We start from the raw sequence: 14,921 nt of genomic DNA, 5'->3' as shown, positions 1-14,921 counted from the left end.
CAGCGAAGAGCGAGAGCAAGAGAGAGAGGGAGAAAAAAGAACCTCAACTTCAACTTCTTCAACCTAATTAACTTGCCAAACTATATAGAAAGATATGTATATAGGAATAGATGCAAAATCATACTTTTTCATGTCGGTCTGGCATTTTTTCATTCTGTCATACACTCGAAAAAACAAAGGACACCAAGTGACAATCGAATGTCTAAAGAGAGTTTTCTTTTCAGTTCCGAATCACATAGATCATAGAATTACGCCAATTTCTCGAAAATAAAGTTCAACTTCTCATGGTGGATCGATCGTCTTTTGTTTCTTTTGGCAAGTGTATGCACCATATAGATATGGATATGGATATATATACATATATATACCGATATGCCGACTTCTATGTATGTATTCTTTTGCCGCCTTATTTGTTCAGAGTTTGGCATTGGGCCAAATTGTCGTCTCGTCTGGGCTTTGACGACTGCCAGTTGCATATCCCCAACAGAGGACTGAAGAGGACTGTCTGTCTCTCCCCCCCTTCTCTGTCTGTCTGTCTGTCTGTCGATCTGTCTGCCCATGTTGATCTTGTGTCTGTCATTAACTTTCAGTTCAATGCGATCACCCAACAAAATGAAATATGTGAAAAAACTTGGACAAATTGTTGCAATGCAATAAGATGGCTGGGGAAGGGGAAGGGAAGTGGAGGGCACACTTAAACTTATTCAACCAATAAATCGGACTCACTTAATGCATATTTTGTAAACAAATTTTGTGTAATGTTTGTCAGAAATCAATAACAAACAATAAAACAGAAAAACAAAACAAAAAAATTAAATAATATAAGCGACTAGCAAATCAAAACACGCAAACTCAATTAGCTTAAGTTAAGCAGTCGGAAAATGTGTGAGAGAGAGAGATGGAGTGAGGAGTGGGAGTGGGAATGTAGATTTTCATTGCAGAGGAAGAAGAAACAGAAAACATAATAAAAGGCTGATAAAAAAAAAAACAAATGCAAGAGAAGAAATAACGACAAATTGATAAGAACAATAATAGAAGAGAAGCAAAGGAAATTAAAAAGGAAACCAGAAACACAAGTACATATACATATGTATATGTATGTACTATTGATTCGATTGAAATGTCTATGTCTATATTAATCACACTTCCGTTTAGATATAGTTTGCGTTTATCATCACATCATTTCCATTCCACTTTGAATCTAACTAAAACTCACACACACTTTGATCAACACGTTCTAATCTAGTCACTCCAACTATCTAACTATCGAATGGCAACACTTTCACGTCTGATTTGTGAGACCCCTTGTAACAGTGTTTTCCAACACTCGAACACTAGGACTTACCTGTTGCCAAAATTGTGCCAATAAATAAATTTGCTCCTTTTTGAAAAACCAATCGTTGATTGATTGAACAGCCGTCAGATCCATATCGGCTGTCCCAGCGGCTTGTGGCAATGTTGGCTGCATTCGTGGGCTTTTTCCGTTATATAGTTTTTTATTATTGTAAATTGAGAAGCAACAAAAACAACAAAAAAAATAGAGTAATTACAGTTCAAATATTCTTTTCTTTGTCTTGTCTTGACTTGGCTTGCACTTGTGAGAGAGAATTGATAACTTTTTAACTGGGCAATAAACACTTTTGGTTGTCGTTGTCGATTGTGTTGTTGTTATTGGTGAAAAGATGTTGTTGTTGTTGTTAATATAGTTGTTGTTGTTGTTGTTTTACGTGCCCAAAAAAATTCATAAAATTTGTAAAATTAGCCAATTTGATTTGATTTTGCGTTGCAGTTGCAATTAATTTTCGGTTTTTTTTTTTTTTTTTGTTTAATTAAATGATTTTTTCTTCTCTCTCGTTCTCGCTCTTTCTTTAGCTCAATCTCTCTTGCTTGCTCGCTTGCTTGTTATTAACACAGATAAACACTAAGTTGTTGCAGTTGTTATTGTTATTGTTGTTATCGTTGTTGCTGCTGCTGCTGTTGATGCTGTTGTTGTTGTTGTTGTTGTCGGTGTTGTTGATGCGACGGCTTCCTTAATGCTTTCACGATGGCCATGATCAAATCACTTTAGATCAGATCACTTTTGATCTCGGTTTTAAGGGACAACAAAACTAATTGACAATTAAATGAAATTTGAATTTGAAATTGGTTTGATTTTGTTTTGCGAATTATATACATATGCATATACATATATGTATGTATATATATGCACACACATACACACACACATACATATGTTATATAGATACATATGATGGGCGGGTTTAAGGGGTTTAAGCCATATTGTTGCAGTTGCAGTTGCAGTTGCTCTTGTTGCTCTTGTTGTTGTTGTCACTTGTTTCGCACATGTTTCATCATCTACACTTTATACACTTGCACACACACACACAACATTGTATCATCTGTTTCATTTGCACTTGAAAAAAAAAAAAAACAACTAATAGTTATTATTTACTTCTTGTTGTTGTTGCTGTTGTTGTTGGTACACCACTCTCTATCTCTCTCTCTTTATATATATATTTCCTTCTTATTTTCTTTTGAATTAAATTAATAATTTTAATTTGATTTTTTTTTTTGTTTTGTTACAGATTATTCTCAATTTCGGGTGTTCAGCTTCTCGTCTCCATCAACTACTAACTGCTACTCTAGCAACTTCTTGCTTAGCCTGGCTTTTGCCTTTTGGCTGGCTGCGTGTCTTCTTCGTTCGTTCGTTCTTTGGGGTTAGACGACGTTGTTAGTTGTCGTCGACGTAGACCAACCAACAACCTAGCAAATACGGCACAACGCTGTCGGACGATGTTGCCAGTCACGAATTCAGTTGATGACTGAACAAAAAATTTGGAAAAATTTCCTCTCAGGAGAGCGTGAGTGAGAGAGAGATGGGGAGTGAGCGAGCTGCCGAAGCCGAACTGCACTTCGTGTCGCAGTTGCTCGTTTTCCACTCACGCACACACACACACACACACACTCAGAGTCGCACTCGCACTCGCAGAGATAAAACCAGAGACAACATTGAGTAAACGCGTCGCAGTCAACGTCAACGCTGCCAATGCCCCGCTCACACACACTCAAGAGAGAGCCCCACACACACACACTCACGCTGTCGGCGAGGGAGCAAGCGAGAGATATGAGTGTGTGTGAGAGAGAGCACCAATTGCACTCACACTCAATTGCTCGTGCCCATCGCTTTTGATTTCTTTCAATAGGTTTTTGATTTTTGTGTTTGCGTCTGGTTTTTTTCGTGTGTGTCTGTGTGTGTGTTGTTTTTTCTTTTTTTTTTGTGTTTTTGGATTTTTCTGCGCCGTCGCTGTCGCTGCTGCTGCTGCCAGCTTGCTAGTTGCCGCCGCTGCTGCTTCTTTCTTTCCTTCTTTCTTTCTTTCTTTCTTTGATAACTGCTGTCAGTTGCATGTATTGAAATTCATTCATTCAAACTCTTGTTCCATGTGCTTCTCTCTCGCTCTCGCTCGCGCAAACACCGGCCCGACTGACTGTGTCCATCTATCTCACTCGTGTGCGCGCTGAAGCTGTAGCTGGGAGACTTTTTTCCTATTGGGAAAAACTTATAGGAAAATGCTGCTGCCACTGCTGCCGTTACCGTTGCCTTTGCCGTTGCCGTTGCGCTGCTGCCCCTTTTCTCTGCCTTTTCCCTTATTGAGCTGCAGATTGAGTGCAAAATGCCTTGAAGGGGAAGCGAAAGAAAAAGATGCGCAACATTCGCCTTGGTGGCACGTTTTTTTCCTCCAAACATTTAATCTTTTTTGTTGGTGGTAAATTTTGTTGTTGTTTTTTTTTCGGATGGATTTCGTTTTTTGGTGGATAAGTTGAAATTATTATTGTGTCTGGGTTTTGTTTTTGTGTTTAGCTGAGGGAAGGGGGCTGGCTTGGCCTGGAGGGAGGAAGGACTTAAAGTCTCAGTTGGTGTACTTGGAAGCTTGGCTTGAAGCCCCACAAAGGTCAGGGACAAACTAATTCAATTACATGGTTAAGTAGTTGAGTTCTCAGAGTCCTTCGGAATTGCATGCTTCGGTTCTAACTGTAATTATTGATGAAATTTAACAAATTTTAGATGAAATGACTATATCATGGTATTATTTATTAACTATTTCGGGTTATTAGAAATGGAAAATTGATCGAAAGTCCTTATTGCATTGAAATTTGCAAGGATAACATAGATGAAATACCCCATTGAAGGTATTTATTTTGTTTTGTTTCATTCCCGAAGCATAATAACTCGACAAATCATCCCCACCTCCCTCCCCCCGCTCCACAGTCCAACACCCTCTTCCCACCCAACTGGCCCATCGCATAAAGAAGAGTTCAAATTGTATCGAAGTGCACTCTGGGAGCAGAGGAAGGCAGGCAACCTTAACCCACACACTCAGGCAGATAGAATGCAAGGAGACTCTCGTAGTCGCAGTCATCGTCTTGTTGTTGTTGTTGTTGTAGTAGTAGCAGTAGTATTAGTAGTAGGTGGTTGCCCTTTCTCTCGGCTCGACCAAACGACGACTATAACGACTACGACGATGACGACTCGGCGGGCTCTTCTCTAATGTCGTTGGCGTCGCTGTCGTTGCAGGGAAAGAGAAGCGAAGGGGGTGGGCGATGGCTTAGAGATTTTTTCTTTCAGCCAACCATTTCTTGTTGGCACTCGCATGTGTGTAAGCTTTCTTTCTTTCTCATTTATACACACGAGAGTTTCATATGATTGACAATCAATGGATGGGTTACGGTTACTGTTTTCCCCTCCCTTACGTTCCCGTTCCCACTCCCTTTCCCATCCCTTTTTCGAACCTGACAAAGCGGGGAAATGGCTAAAAGTGCAACAAACACACACTTTGAATAAAACCCACTTGTTCTTCGAGGCAAAAATCCAACTAGAAAGCACTCAAACTCTGAGTCCATTTCAGTTCCCACTCAATGACCCTCCTCTCTGGCTCTCACTCACTCTGTCGCTGGCCCCGTCTGAGTTAATCTCCCGCGCAGTGGTTTCTTGGTTTGAGTTGCAGTTGCAATTCAACTCAGGAGTTTTGCCTGAATATCGAAAAAGAAGTTCGAAAGATGTTGTTGCTGTTGCTCTTCTCTCTGCCCTTCCCTTCGAACTTGTGAACCAAAGTAAGCCGGGCGTTACACATTTCTTACGTTACGTTATGTCGACCAAAAGATAATGCCAATTATTCTGTATTCTATTCTATAGATTGCAATTAGAAAAAGAATTTAAAAAAAAAACATATCAAATAATAGTTAAAGTTATTCTGTCATCTTTTTGAGAAGCTTTTGTGGAGTTTTCCCACTTCCGGGTGCTGAAATTGTGTGTCCTGTAAACATTTAAAGGACTTCTCTTACTTCCCCTCCGAACAATTGACATTGCTAAGATTTTGACATCCTTTTAAAGTCCCTGAAGAAGACTTCAAACAGATTATTGCTTTCGGCTTAAAAACTATTTTACTATATTATTTTATAGAAATGTTCATTCATTTATAATTGTTATTAATTATATTTATTAATCGATTTTAATTCCTAAATTGCAATTACTTTACAACTTCATTACAAATAGTTGTAAATACTTTGATTTAATTTCATTCCTCCGTTAAGGAATGCAAGATACATCTCTGTATTTGTATCTGTATTATCCCCGAACCGCCAGTTCGAACGACTTTTATTTCCTTCCTTCCTACTAACTACACCTGCTTGTTGGAAAAAAACTCACTCACTCGGTCGCAACTCACTCACACATGCATTTACACACACACGGAGAGATGTTCGCTCAATTTTCGATAATTCCCATAACCCCAACCCCCATTCGCTCCCTACCCCAACCCACCACCCCACATATAATCATCAAAACCAAATCGTATACACGCACACACCGATACAAGTGTCACAGTGGCAGCGGCGACGGCGGCGGCGGCGGCGGTAGCAGAAGAAAAAGCCAGCCCGCCCCATTTGATTGGCGAGCAAAGGCAAGCAGACGACGACGACGACGTCAATGGACAACACATACGATGATGGGACATGCATACGAGTGTGTGTGTGTGTGTGTGTGGTCTGTGAGCTGCGCAGGTAGCAGAGGAGCACAGCCCCAAACAGCCGTTCAACATCATTCATCTAAAGAAAACGACGACGACGACGACGTCGACGACGATGTAGTAGTAGCAGCGAAGCAGCATCGCAACAAATTTTTCTACTTCTTCTAGCTATTGCTATTGCTGTTGTTGTTGTAATAAGTTAAGAAAAAAGCTTGAGTGTGTGTGTGTAAGTGGAAGGGGGAGGCAGGGCACCAGCACCAGCAGCAGCAGCAGCAGTGGCATTTTATTTTATGGCGCGCTCGCTCGCTCGCACCAAACGCCATTGAATTGAGCTTACATACTCATGCTCTGTGACTAGGTGTGTGTGTGTGTGTGTGTGAGAGAGCTATGTATGTGTGTGTTGGGGCTTTGATTTCTTTTGCTTACAAGTTTTTTTCTTTTTGTTTTATTATTTTTTCTTTTTTTTTTTTATGCGATGCTCTCTGAGGGCGCTCGCTCTCGCTCTCTCTCTCGTTCTCGCTCGCTCCATCACTATGTCTCTTCGTTGCGCACGCGCTTCGTTTTCTTTCAATTCGTCGGCTTTCCTCTGAGCGACGTCGCCTCGGTCGGCTTGTTGTTGTTTCTTATTTTTCGAGTGTGGCGCTTGATTTTGGCTCAGTTTTTATATCATTTCTTTTTTTTTTTTTTTGTCCATATATCGTTGTTGCCCCCTTCCCGCCATAGGTGTAAAAGAGTGCGAGCTATGCAGGTGCCGACGACAGCGACGACGACGGCGACGACGACGACGACAATGATGATGCGTTGCGTAGTCTTTGCTGTTGTTGGTTTTGTTGTTGCTGATTGAAATTATGATTTTTTATTATTAGTGGTGTGCGTGTGTGTGTGTGTGTGTGTGTGAGAGTTTGAGTGTGTGTTGGCCTAACTGTTAAAGTGTCATATTAGCGTTGTTTTTGGTTGGTTGATTCGACAACTCACACTCAAACACACAAGCACATACACGGCAAGTAGGCAATGCTGCTTTCAGTGTGTGTGTGCAGCAAATTGATTTGATTTGTTCTGCTTTTGACAAAAAGAAAACAAAAATGGAAAATAAGCGAACGCCTAATGAAGCAGTGCTGCCTATTGAGTTAAATATGTGAGTTTGATAAACGAACACACACACACACACACACACTCAATCAATTTCTAAAGGATTTTCAATCTTACTTATCTCATTGCCATGCGATATCTCAATTGGCTTTAATACCTCGCAAACTGATATTTTGGATAATTTTCGTATAAAGATAATGATTCCTTGTTAGAAATCGAGTCAAAAATGATATTTTCGAAATTTCTATATGTTTGATATCCATTCTTAGACTTGGCGAATTGTTATTAAAAGGAAATCCAATGATCTAATAGTGAAAGGAATTAATATTCTACCTTAAGAACTAAAAATTTGAATAATTTTCGGGAATTTTTCCTCTGAAACTGATGAATTTTCCCTCCAAAATACGAGATTTTCTCGTAAAATGCTTAGTTCAACCTTTTAACTTTTAAATATATGTTAATAATGATGTTTAATATCTGATTTCAAACTTTTCATTTGAATTCAAACAGTTGATTCATAATTTATTTGTAAATTTGTTTCTAAAAATCATTTAATATGCATTTTATTTTATTTTTAATGTACGAAAGTTGTTAAATTTAAAGTCAGTCTTGATATATCTCGAAAACAACTGGGATATATGATCGAAATAAGGACTATAAGTTGTCCGATCTTGTGTTTAGATGAATTTTCTTGCCAATTTTTCATTCGACACTTTCACTTTTGTTTGGTTTTCTTTCATTTTTCGTTTTTTACTACCGGCACACACGCCCATTTAATGCGTTAATTACTGTTAATTAGACGTAAACAGAAAGCAAAAAAAAAAAAAAACCAAAAAAATTGCAGTCCAAAATTTGCTTTCCCTTTTCAAAAAATGTGCCAAAAAACAAAAAAAAAAAAAGAAGTAAAACCAGCAAACAGATTGACAGCAATTACAGGGAGTTGGCCAGGCGCCGCAGGACATCAACAGCAACAACAACAACAACCACTACACACTCACACGCACGCAGACAGTTCAAAGAGAAAAGGGAAAGGGGAGAGAAGCGCCCTTTGACCTTTTACCGAAAAATGGCAACATTGCATAACAGAGAATTCACAGCAACAATATTTGCATTGTTTTGCAATAAACGCGTGATAATTGCACACACACACACACACACACACACACACACACACCAAAAGGTGTTTACAAATGCCAAACCCAAGTGCATGGAAAACCAAGAAGCAGGGCGCAAAAAAACCTATGCGAAATTAAGCAGGGAAAGGGTTGCTGGCATGGGCGTAGTCCAAATTATGTTGGGGGGGGATAGTTTAACCACGTCAAATCCTTTGAGAAGATACATCACAAGAGAGAAACATAATTCGGAGATATGCAATGTAGCGACCCCTTCTCGCTGCGCCCATGAAGAAGTTGGTTGGTTGATGATATGTAACAGACGACAAGGACGAGGCGTAAGGCCAAACGGAAAAATAGAAGAGGTGCATGGTGGGGAGAACAACAAACTCACACACTCACACACACACACGCATTGCGTGCTTTTTGCACAGCGGTTTGGCGAAACACAACAAAAACAAAAAAGTAGGAAATTTTCAGTGGTTGATTGTTTGGGTTTTCGCAATGATAAAGAGTGAGGAAAATGGAGAGGGAATGGGTGAATGAGGGTAAAAAAGATACAGACAGAGGAAAATGCTCAAGCAACAGGCGTTTTGTGCCGATTATTATTGTTGTTGTTCTTGTTGTAATTGTGTAATTGATAGATGATTAGGCACAACAAAATGCAATTGCAATTGCAAAAAAAGACAACAAAACAACAACAACAACAACAAAAGAAAAAGGGGTTGTCAAAGCCCAAGGGGCGAAATCAACAAGGTCAAGTCGATTTCAGGTGAAGTGGGTCGGGGAGAATGGATGGAAGGCAACGGGCAAGTGGTAAGAGACATACAAAGGAGCAAAGGATCCTGACTACACAGATTTTTCCTCTGTATCTCTATATTTCCCATGAAATCTCTCTGATTTTCCATGCTTTAAAAGTGTTTCTCCACTTGGTTGTAATTCCCAACTAGTTTTAGCTTCTTCTCGCTTGTCCTTATAGCTTTAAACATCTTTAAGGAAATTTTTCAGATACTTTAAAGAGTTTTTCCATCTTCAAGTTAGTTACTTTACTTGATCGCTTCACTTCTTTCTCTTTCTCTTTCCCTTTCTATTCAGTTTGCTTCCTTCTTGACTTGAATTTGATTTTCAGTCTTGTATTTTTCCAGCTGCTTCAAAATTGCTTACACCCAATTTGAATTCTGACAATTAAACACCTTTGCTCATTACTCAACTTGGTCTTTGAGGGGTTGTAGGTAACTTAATTTGCATATTGCATATACATACATACATATGTATATAAAAAAAGGACTTGGGTGACGTTCATCCCACTTCCTAACTACAAACACACACACACATTGAGTAAATTTTCTTCAAAATTATTATAATTAAGTCCAAGGCGAAGACGAAGATGATGATGATGATGATGAAGAAGAAGTTCTTGGCCGGGTGGTAGAGGCAGCTGGGCCTCAAGTTTCGATTACCCTGAAATTTGGCAACGTTGCTGTTGACATACACTTCGAATATATATTAGGGATACTCTAGATCAGTTATAGACAGCAGTGGTGAGAGAGAGAGCGGGGAGGGGGGAGTTGGCTATGATCACATTTCGCTTTGGTAAACATCCTTCAACGCCTCGGTAAACGCCGTTTTCAACGTTTTATCATCTATTCTTGTTGTTGTTGTTGTTTGTGTTGTGTCTTGTGTTTAATTGGAATTTAGCAGATGCATTTCAGTTGCACTGCGGTTTTCGTTCTAATTACGCTTATAAAAATGGACACCGATACCCATCTTGCATCTATGTATATGTATGTACCTGGGGCCAGCAACAATGCACCAGAAGTGGCTTTATCCTAAACAAAAGGCAACCAAATAACAAATAGAACCGACGTCAGCTATAGCTTTATACATATATATACATACATATATTTGGTGTGGGGTTTCCCATTTCGTTTGATCGTGTTTAGGAATTGTAATACGATCAAAGAGCGTGATCTAATGGACAATGGTCAACAAAGCAAAGCAAAAGCAGAGTCAAGCGAAGTGAAGCTAAAACCAACAGACATATTCGGTTTTTACCTTCACTTCTTCTTCTTCATCATCATCATCATCATCATCATCTTGTCGCTTCCATTTTCGCATTTGCATTTCAATTAAAATACATCAGCTCAGCGATTTGCATAGAAAACGCATAGCTCATCATGATGATGATGATCATTGCCCATTCGAAAGTGTCGAATGCAGTTTAAGATACCAAATTCAACTGAACCGAACTGAGGCGGCGGTGGTTCAGCCAGTTGGGTTCGTTTTTAGTTAGATTTATGGGCTTTGCATATGCCGCACACAGACCAAAAGATACAATTACCAATAACAGATACATTCGCAAAGGTGTCCTGCGGGACCTTTGTGCCAACGTAACAAATGTCTAACTTTTTTTCCACTCTGACCTTTTGCCTAATGACGACGATGATGATGATGCGACCAAAACCGACCCACCGACCCACTGACTGACAATATCAACCCTACACAAGCCTCCAACCCCTCGAAATTATAAAAATAAAGTGTGTACAGTGTCACAAGATCAAACAAAACTGTTCTCTTAGTTTTTCTTTTGGGAATTTGCATTCTATGGATGGATCTTGGATAGGTTTAACTCTCAATTTTTGAATTTAATTGGAAAGCCATTGAACATTGAACCACTGTGCCATATGCAAATTTTGAGATATTTCTACATGTCTCTCTATATATATCTATAATGTATAATGATAATGCTTTGATTTTTGGCAAGCTGTTAGCTTTTTTTTTGCCCCCCCCTCTCCCCAATCATAGGTTTCTTATTGAAACTTTTCTAGTTGCTTGGGAAAATTGTTCCCACACACACACACACACACATTAAAAAAAGAAAAGAGAAAACATTTATAAATTACATACTAACTAGTTAGATGAAGAAGCTATATAATTTCAACAAATGTGGGCGGGCCAAGAAGACAACGACGACGAAGGAGAAGCGACTAGAGGGGGGAAGCAAACACACACACACACACACAAAAAGATACTTGTTATCTGTGTCGCTTTGCTACGCATTGACGCCAAAATGCAGGAGACATACACTAGACGTGGAGAGACAAACGCGTATCTAATAGATACATGTGAAAATCATGCATTTGACAAGCCGCTGGGAAAGCCAATGAATTGTGCTATTGGATGTGAGCTAAGGAAGAGCAGCAGCGGCAGCGGCAGCGGCAGCAGCAGATTAGAGTCGAGGTACTCTGCTCTGCTTCAGCAGCACGGAAACGTGTTATGACAATAGAGGGAGCCCATCATCATCATCATCAGCAGCAGCAGCAGCAGCAGCAAACAAACCCAACAATCAACTGGAGGTGGAGTAGAGCGGAGTCTAGTGCAAAGTGGATGGCAATGGAAGGGAGGAGGGAGGAGGGAGGAGGAGGATGGTAAATTCTTTGTCTGTTCTGGTCTATTAAGCAATGCTCTGGCCCAGCTACAGCTTGACATGGCTCGAATTGTCGAGTAGTATCTTAAAGATACTAGTTAACTAATAATTAGCTCGCTGCGACTAAAAATTGCTGCCTGCAACTTACGAAATGTGTGGGAAATTTTGCATTGAATTCGATTGTTGGCCATATAAATTTATATATAACTATAGTCTCTCTCTCTCCCTCTCTCTCTCTCCTCAGTTCTCTGCCTGTGTGTGTGTGTGTGTGTGTGCCCCCTCCATTTATTGTTTGGCAACTTTCAAACTTATTGTTTTCGTTTTTTGCGTTTATGGTTGCTTTGTACTTTGAGTTTTGTTTGCCATTTATTGCCTGCTTGTGATTATATTATTTTGTGTTTTTTTTTTTTTTTCTCAACTTTTGGCCCGAACTCTCAGGGTCCGCCCGCTCTGCCTCCGTCCCCCATCAGCCTGCATTGCTGCCCCGCTTTTTTTTTGGCTATATCTCTATTAAATTACACGTTTGGCAATCGCTTGTCGTTGCTTTTGTTGTTGTTTGTTTTAGCTGCAATTTTCGGTAGCTTATAATGGACCACAATTTTATTGACATTATTTTAATTAGCAGTTAGCAGTTGTTGTTGTTGCTGGTGTTGTTGTTGTTGTTGCTGGTGTTGTTGCCAAGTCACTAATTGAGGTTAATGGGGCTTCTTGAAATCGTTCGAGACCGGGTTCGAGCCAAGTTTTGTTATATGATCTCACATATATAGGTATATATATGTATATGTATGTATGTATCTCTCTCCTCATCTATGTATCTTTTATTCAAGTGCTAAGTAATGAAAATAAATTGTTATTAACAAAAGCCAAAAATTTATATAACTTTTATTATATTTTTGTTCACAATTTACACATAAGTGACCCCATAATCGAATTAAAAGGTACATAGAGACATATACATACATACATATGTACATACAAGTGCATTAGCCCTTCATTTTAGTCCCAGGAGAAAAGGAATGGGAACTCAAACTTAATCAAGGACTAGAGACTTTAGCTTTAAGATCTGAATTTAAGTATGATTAGTTTTGTTGTCGTCCCCCCCTCCAAAATAAAGGACCTTGTATTTCTTTTCGGGTTCGGTTGACATTAAAAAACTATTCATATTTGGTGGGTTTTTGTTTTGTGTTTGGATCCAGAAGACCGAGAGCTCTCTCCATCATTAATTTGCATTAATTCCAAATCAGGAAATGTGCGCAAGGCTTTTGAATCGAATTACAACACACAATCGAGCATATGTGTGACTCAGTCAGTCAGCCAGTCAGTCTGGCAGGCAGGCAAAGGCGCATAGTGAGAGCACGTCTTTTGCCTAATGACATTTTTGAGGTTGACAGCAAAGGGTTTTTTTCCTTTGGTCTGCTTTCTTTTCCTTTCCTTTCCTTTCCAGTCTTTTTTTTTTTTTTGTTGAAAAAAACGCATATGACATTTGTTTATTTGCATCATTTACCTTCTCAACGCTGCGAAGTAGACTATGCGAAAAAAGGAGGAAAAGAAAGTGACTAAAGGGGGAAAGGAGAGCAGCAGGGAGTGGAGTAAAGCAAAGGATTATTAATGATGCTGCTGACAAGTGAAGTGGCAAAGTCGAAACTAGAGTGAAACTGAAGCTGAGATAGAGAACGACCATTCGAGAGTATGAGAGAGAGAGAAGGAGACCGCAAATGCGGATAGACGTATGTGATTTATTGGCATTTCAAGCATTTAGCGAAGGTTTCCCTCATTTCCCTCTGACATTTGCATAGCAAAGCAAAGCCATAACCGAAACCCAAGTCATTTCATTACATTTTTGCTCACACACACACACACACACTCACCCACACACACATACTTATACCATTTGTAATATTGATTAATGGAGCTGTGCGAGGCCAACAAGTGCGTGAGCCAATCAAAAGGTGTAGGATCTGCCATCTGCCCATCTAGTTAACATTTTAGATTCAACAACACACACACACACACATATCCAATTATATGTGTATATATGTAAGTTCTCACGCAACAGTCAATGGCATTTGATGATTATTCCGATACCGATTCACATTTGCATATATCTCCCTCCCTACCACCCTCCCTGCCTTCCTGTCTCAACGTGAGAATGAAAAGTGCCGTATACCTATTTACCTATGTATGTGTATCCATGTCCGTGTTTTTCTTGTGTCCTTGAGTCCTCCACGTTCAATGCGTTATCGCATTATGCACGGCTCTGCATTTTCAAGAAATATATAAACAAGGCAGGGGCTGTTCAGCCAGCAAGAGGGATGGCGGTGGGAGGGAAAGGAAGGACAGAGAGTATACGCATAGTTAGCCATTGATAGGTGGCTAGGTAGGGCAACAAGTACGTATAGCAATAAGCAACATCCGCTTGGAAAACTATGCCAATCTCGAAAACTACACAGATTCGAATCGAAAAATACCCTATCAACACTTTTTTAAACCAAAAGAGTTGTTAAATGATGGAGATGGAGTGACCCCAAATATATAACTTTTCTGCATCGGAATAGGCCAAGTGCCAGAAGGAACCAACTGAGGAGTCAGGACATCTACCTGAAAGTAAAAGCAAACAGCAATCATAAGACTATCTTCTAATATCTTTCATGTTCTTGAAGATAGTTCGATTCTGAGTCTCGAGATTGGTATGCCATTTGCTACCCTAGATGCCTGGTTTGCTGGTCGTAAGAAAAGCAGCAGCAGAACACAACAACAAACAAACAGCGGCAGTAGCAACGACAGCGGCAACGACAGCGGCAACATGCTCATTATTAACCACTAAATAACATTGCCAGTGTGTGCATATGCATGCTGGTACATTTGTATCTCATAGATACGCAGGCCGAAATGCAGCCAGGTAGTTGTTTGCAGTTGCAGCTTACCACGTATAACGGTGCATTTAGCTATGTGGCCCCCGCAAAAGTTTTACAACAGCAACAGCAATAGCAACAGCAACGTGGACGACCTTTTTCAAGCCGAAGTGCCGGGTTTTTATCGGCACAAATCAGCATTGCCACCTACCCAGCTCTGTCTCTCTCTCACACACACACCCTCGCTTTGTCCCCTCCTTCACTCCGCTGTCGATGTGTGTGTGTGTGTGTGTGTGTTTCAGTGTTGCCATTGCACTTGCCGTTGGAAATTAATTTTCGTGCAACAGAGTCAGAGTCTAGAACAATAGACTAAACACAACCGCGACCACGAAGCTTACCTCACACTCACTGCCCATTC

The 14,921-nt window shown here is 40.0% G+C and overlaps 1 protein-coding gene across 3 annotated transcripts in view; it reads right to left on the bottom strand.

Moving 5' to 3' along the window:
• ct (homeobox protein, cut) overlaps window positions 1–2,800 on the bottom strand; it is a 71,920-nt gene extending 69,120 nt beyond the window's left edge. For all 3 annotated transcript variants that reach the window (XM_068301362.1, XM_068301381.1, XM_068301371.1), the window contains exon 1: window positions 1,346–2,800. In XM_068301362.1, the coding sequence (XP_068157463.1) occupies window positions 1,346–1,468 (123 nt within the window). In that variant the 5' untranslated portion in view covers window positions 1,469–2,800. The remainder of the gene's footprint in view (window positions 1–1,345) is intronic.
• Window positions 2,801–14,921: the final 12,121 nt, after the last annotated feature.

This window comes from Drosophila tropicalis, unplaced genomic scaffold (genome assembly GCF_018151085.1).
Source record: "Drosophila tropicalis isolate 14030-0801.00 unplaced genomic scaffold, ASM1815108v1 contig_158, whole genome shotgun sequence".
NCBI classification, from domain to species: domain Eukaryota; kingdom Metazoa; phylum Arthropoda; class Insecta; order Diptera; family Drosophilidae; genus Drosophila; species Drosophila tropicalis.
Note: the sequence above shows the minus strand (reverse complement) of the source record. Positions and strands in the feature narration are given on the sequence as shown.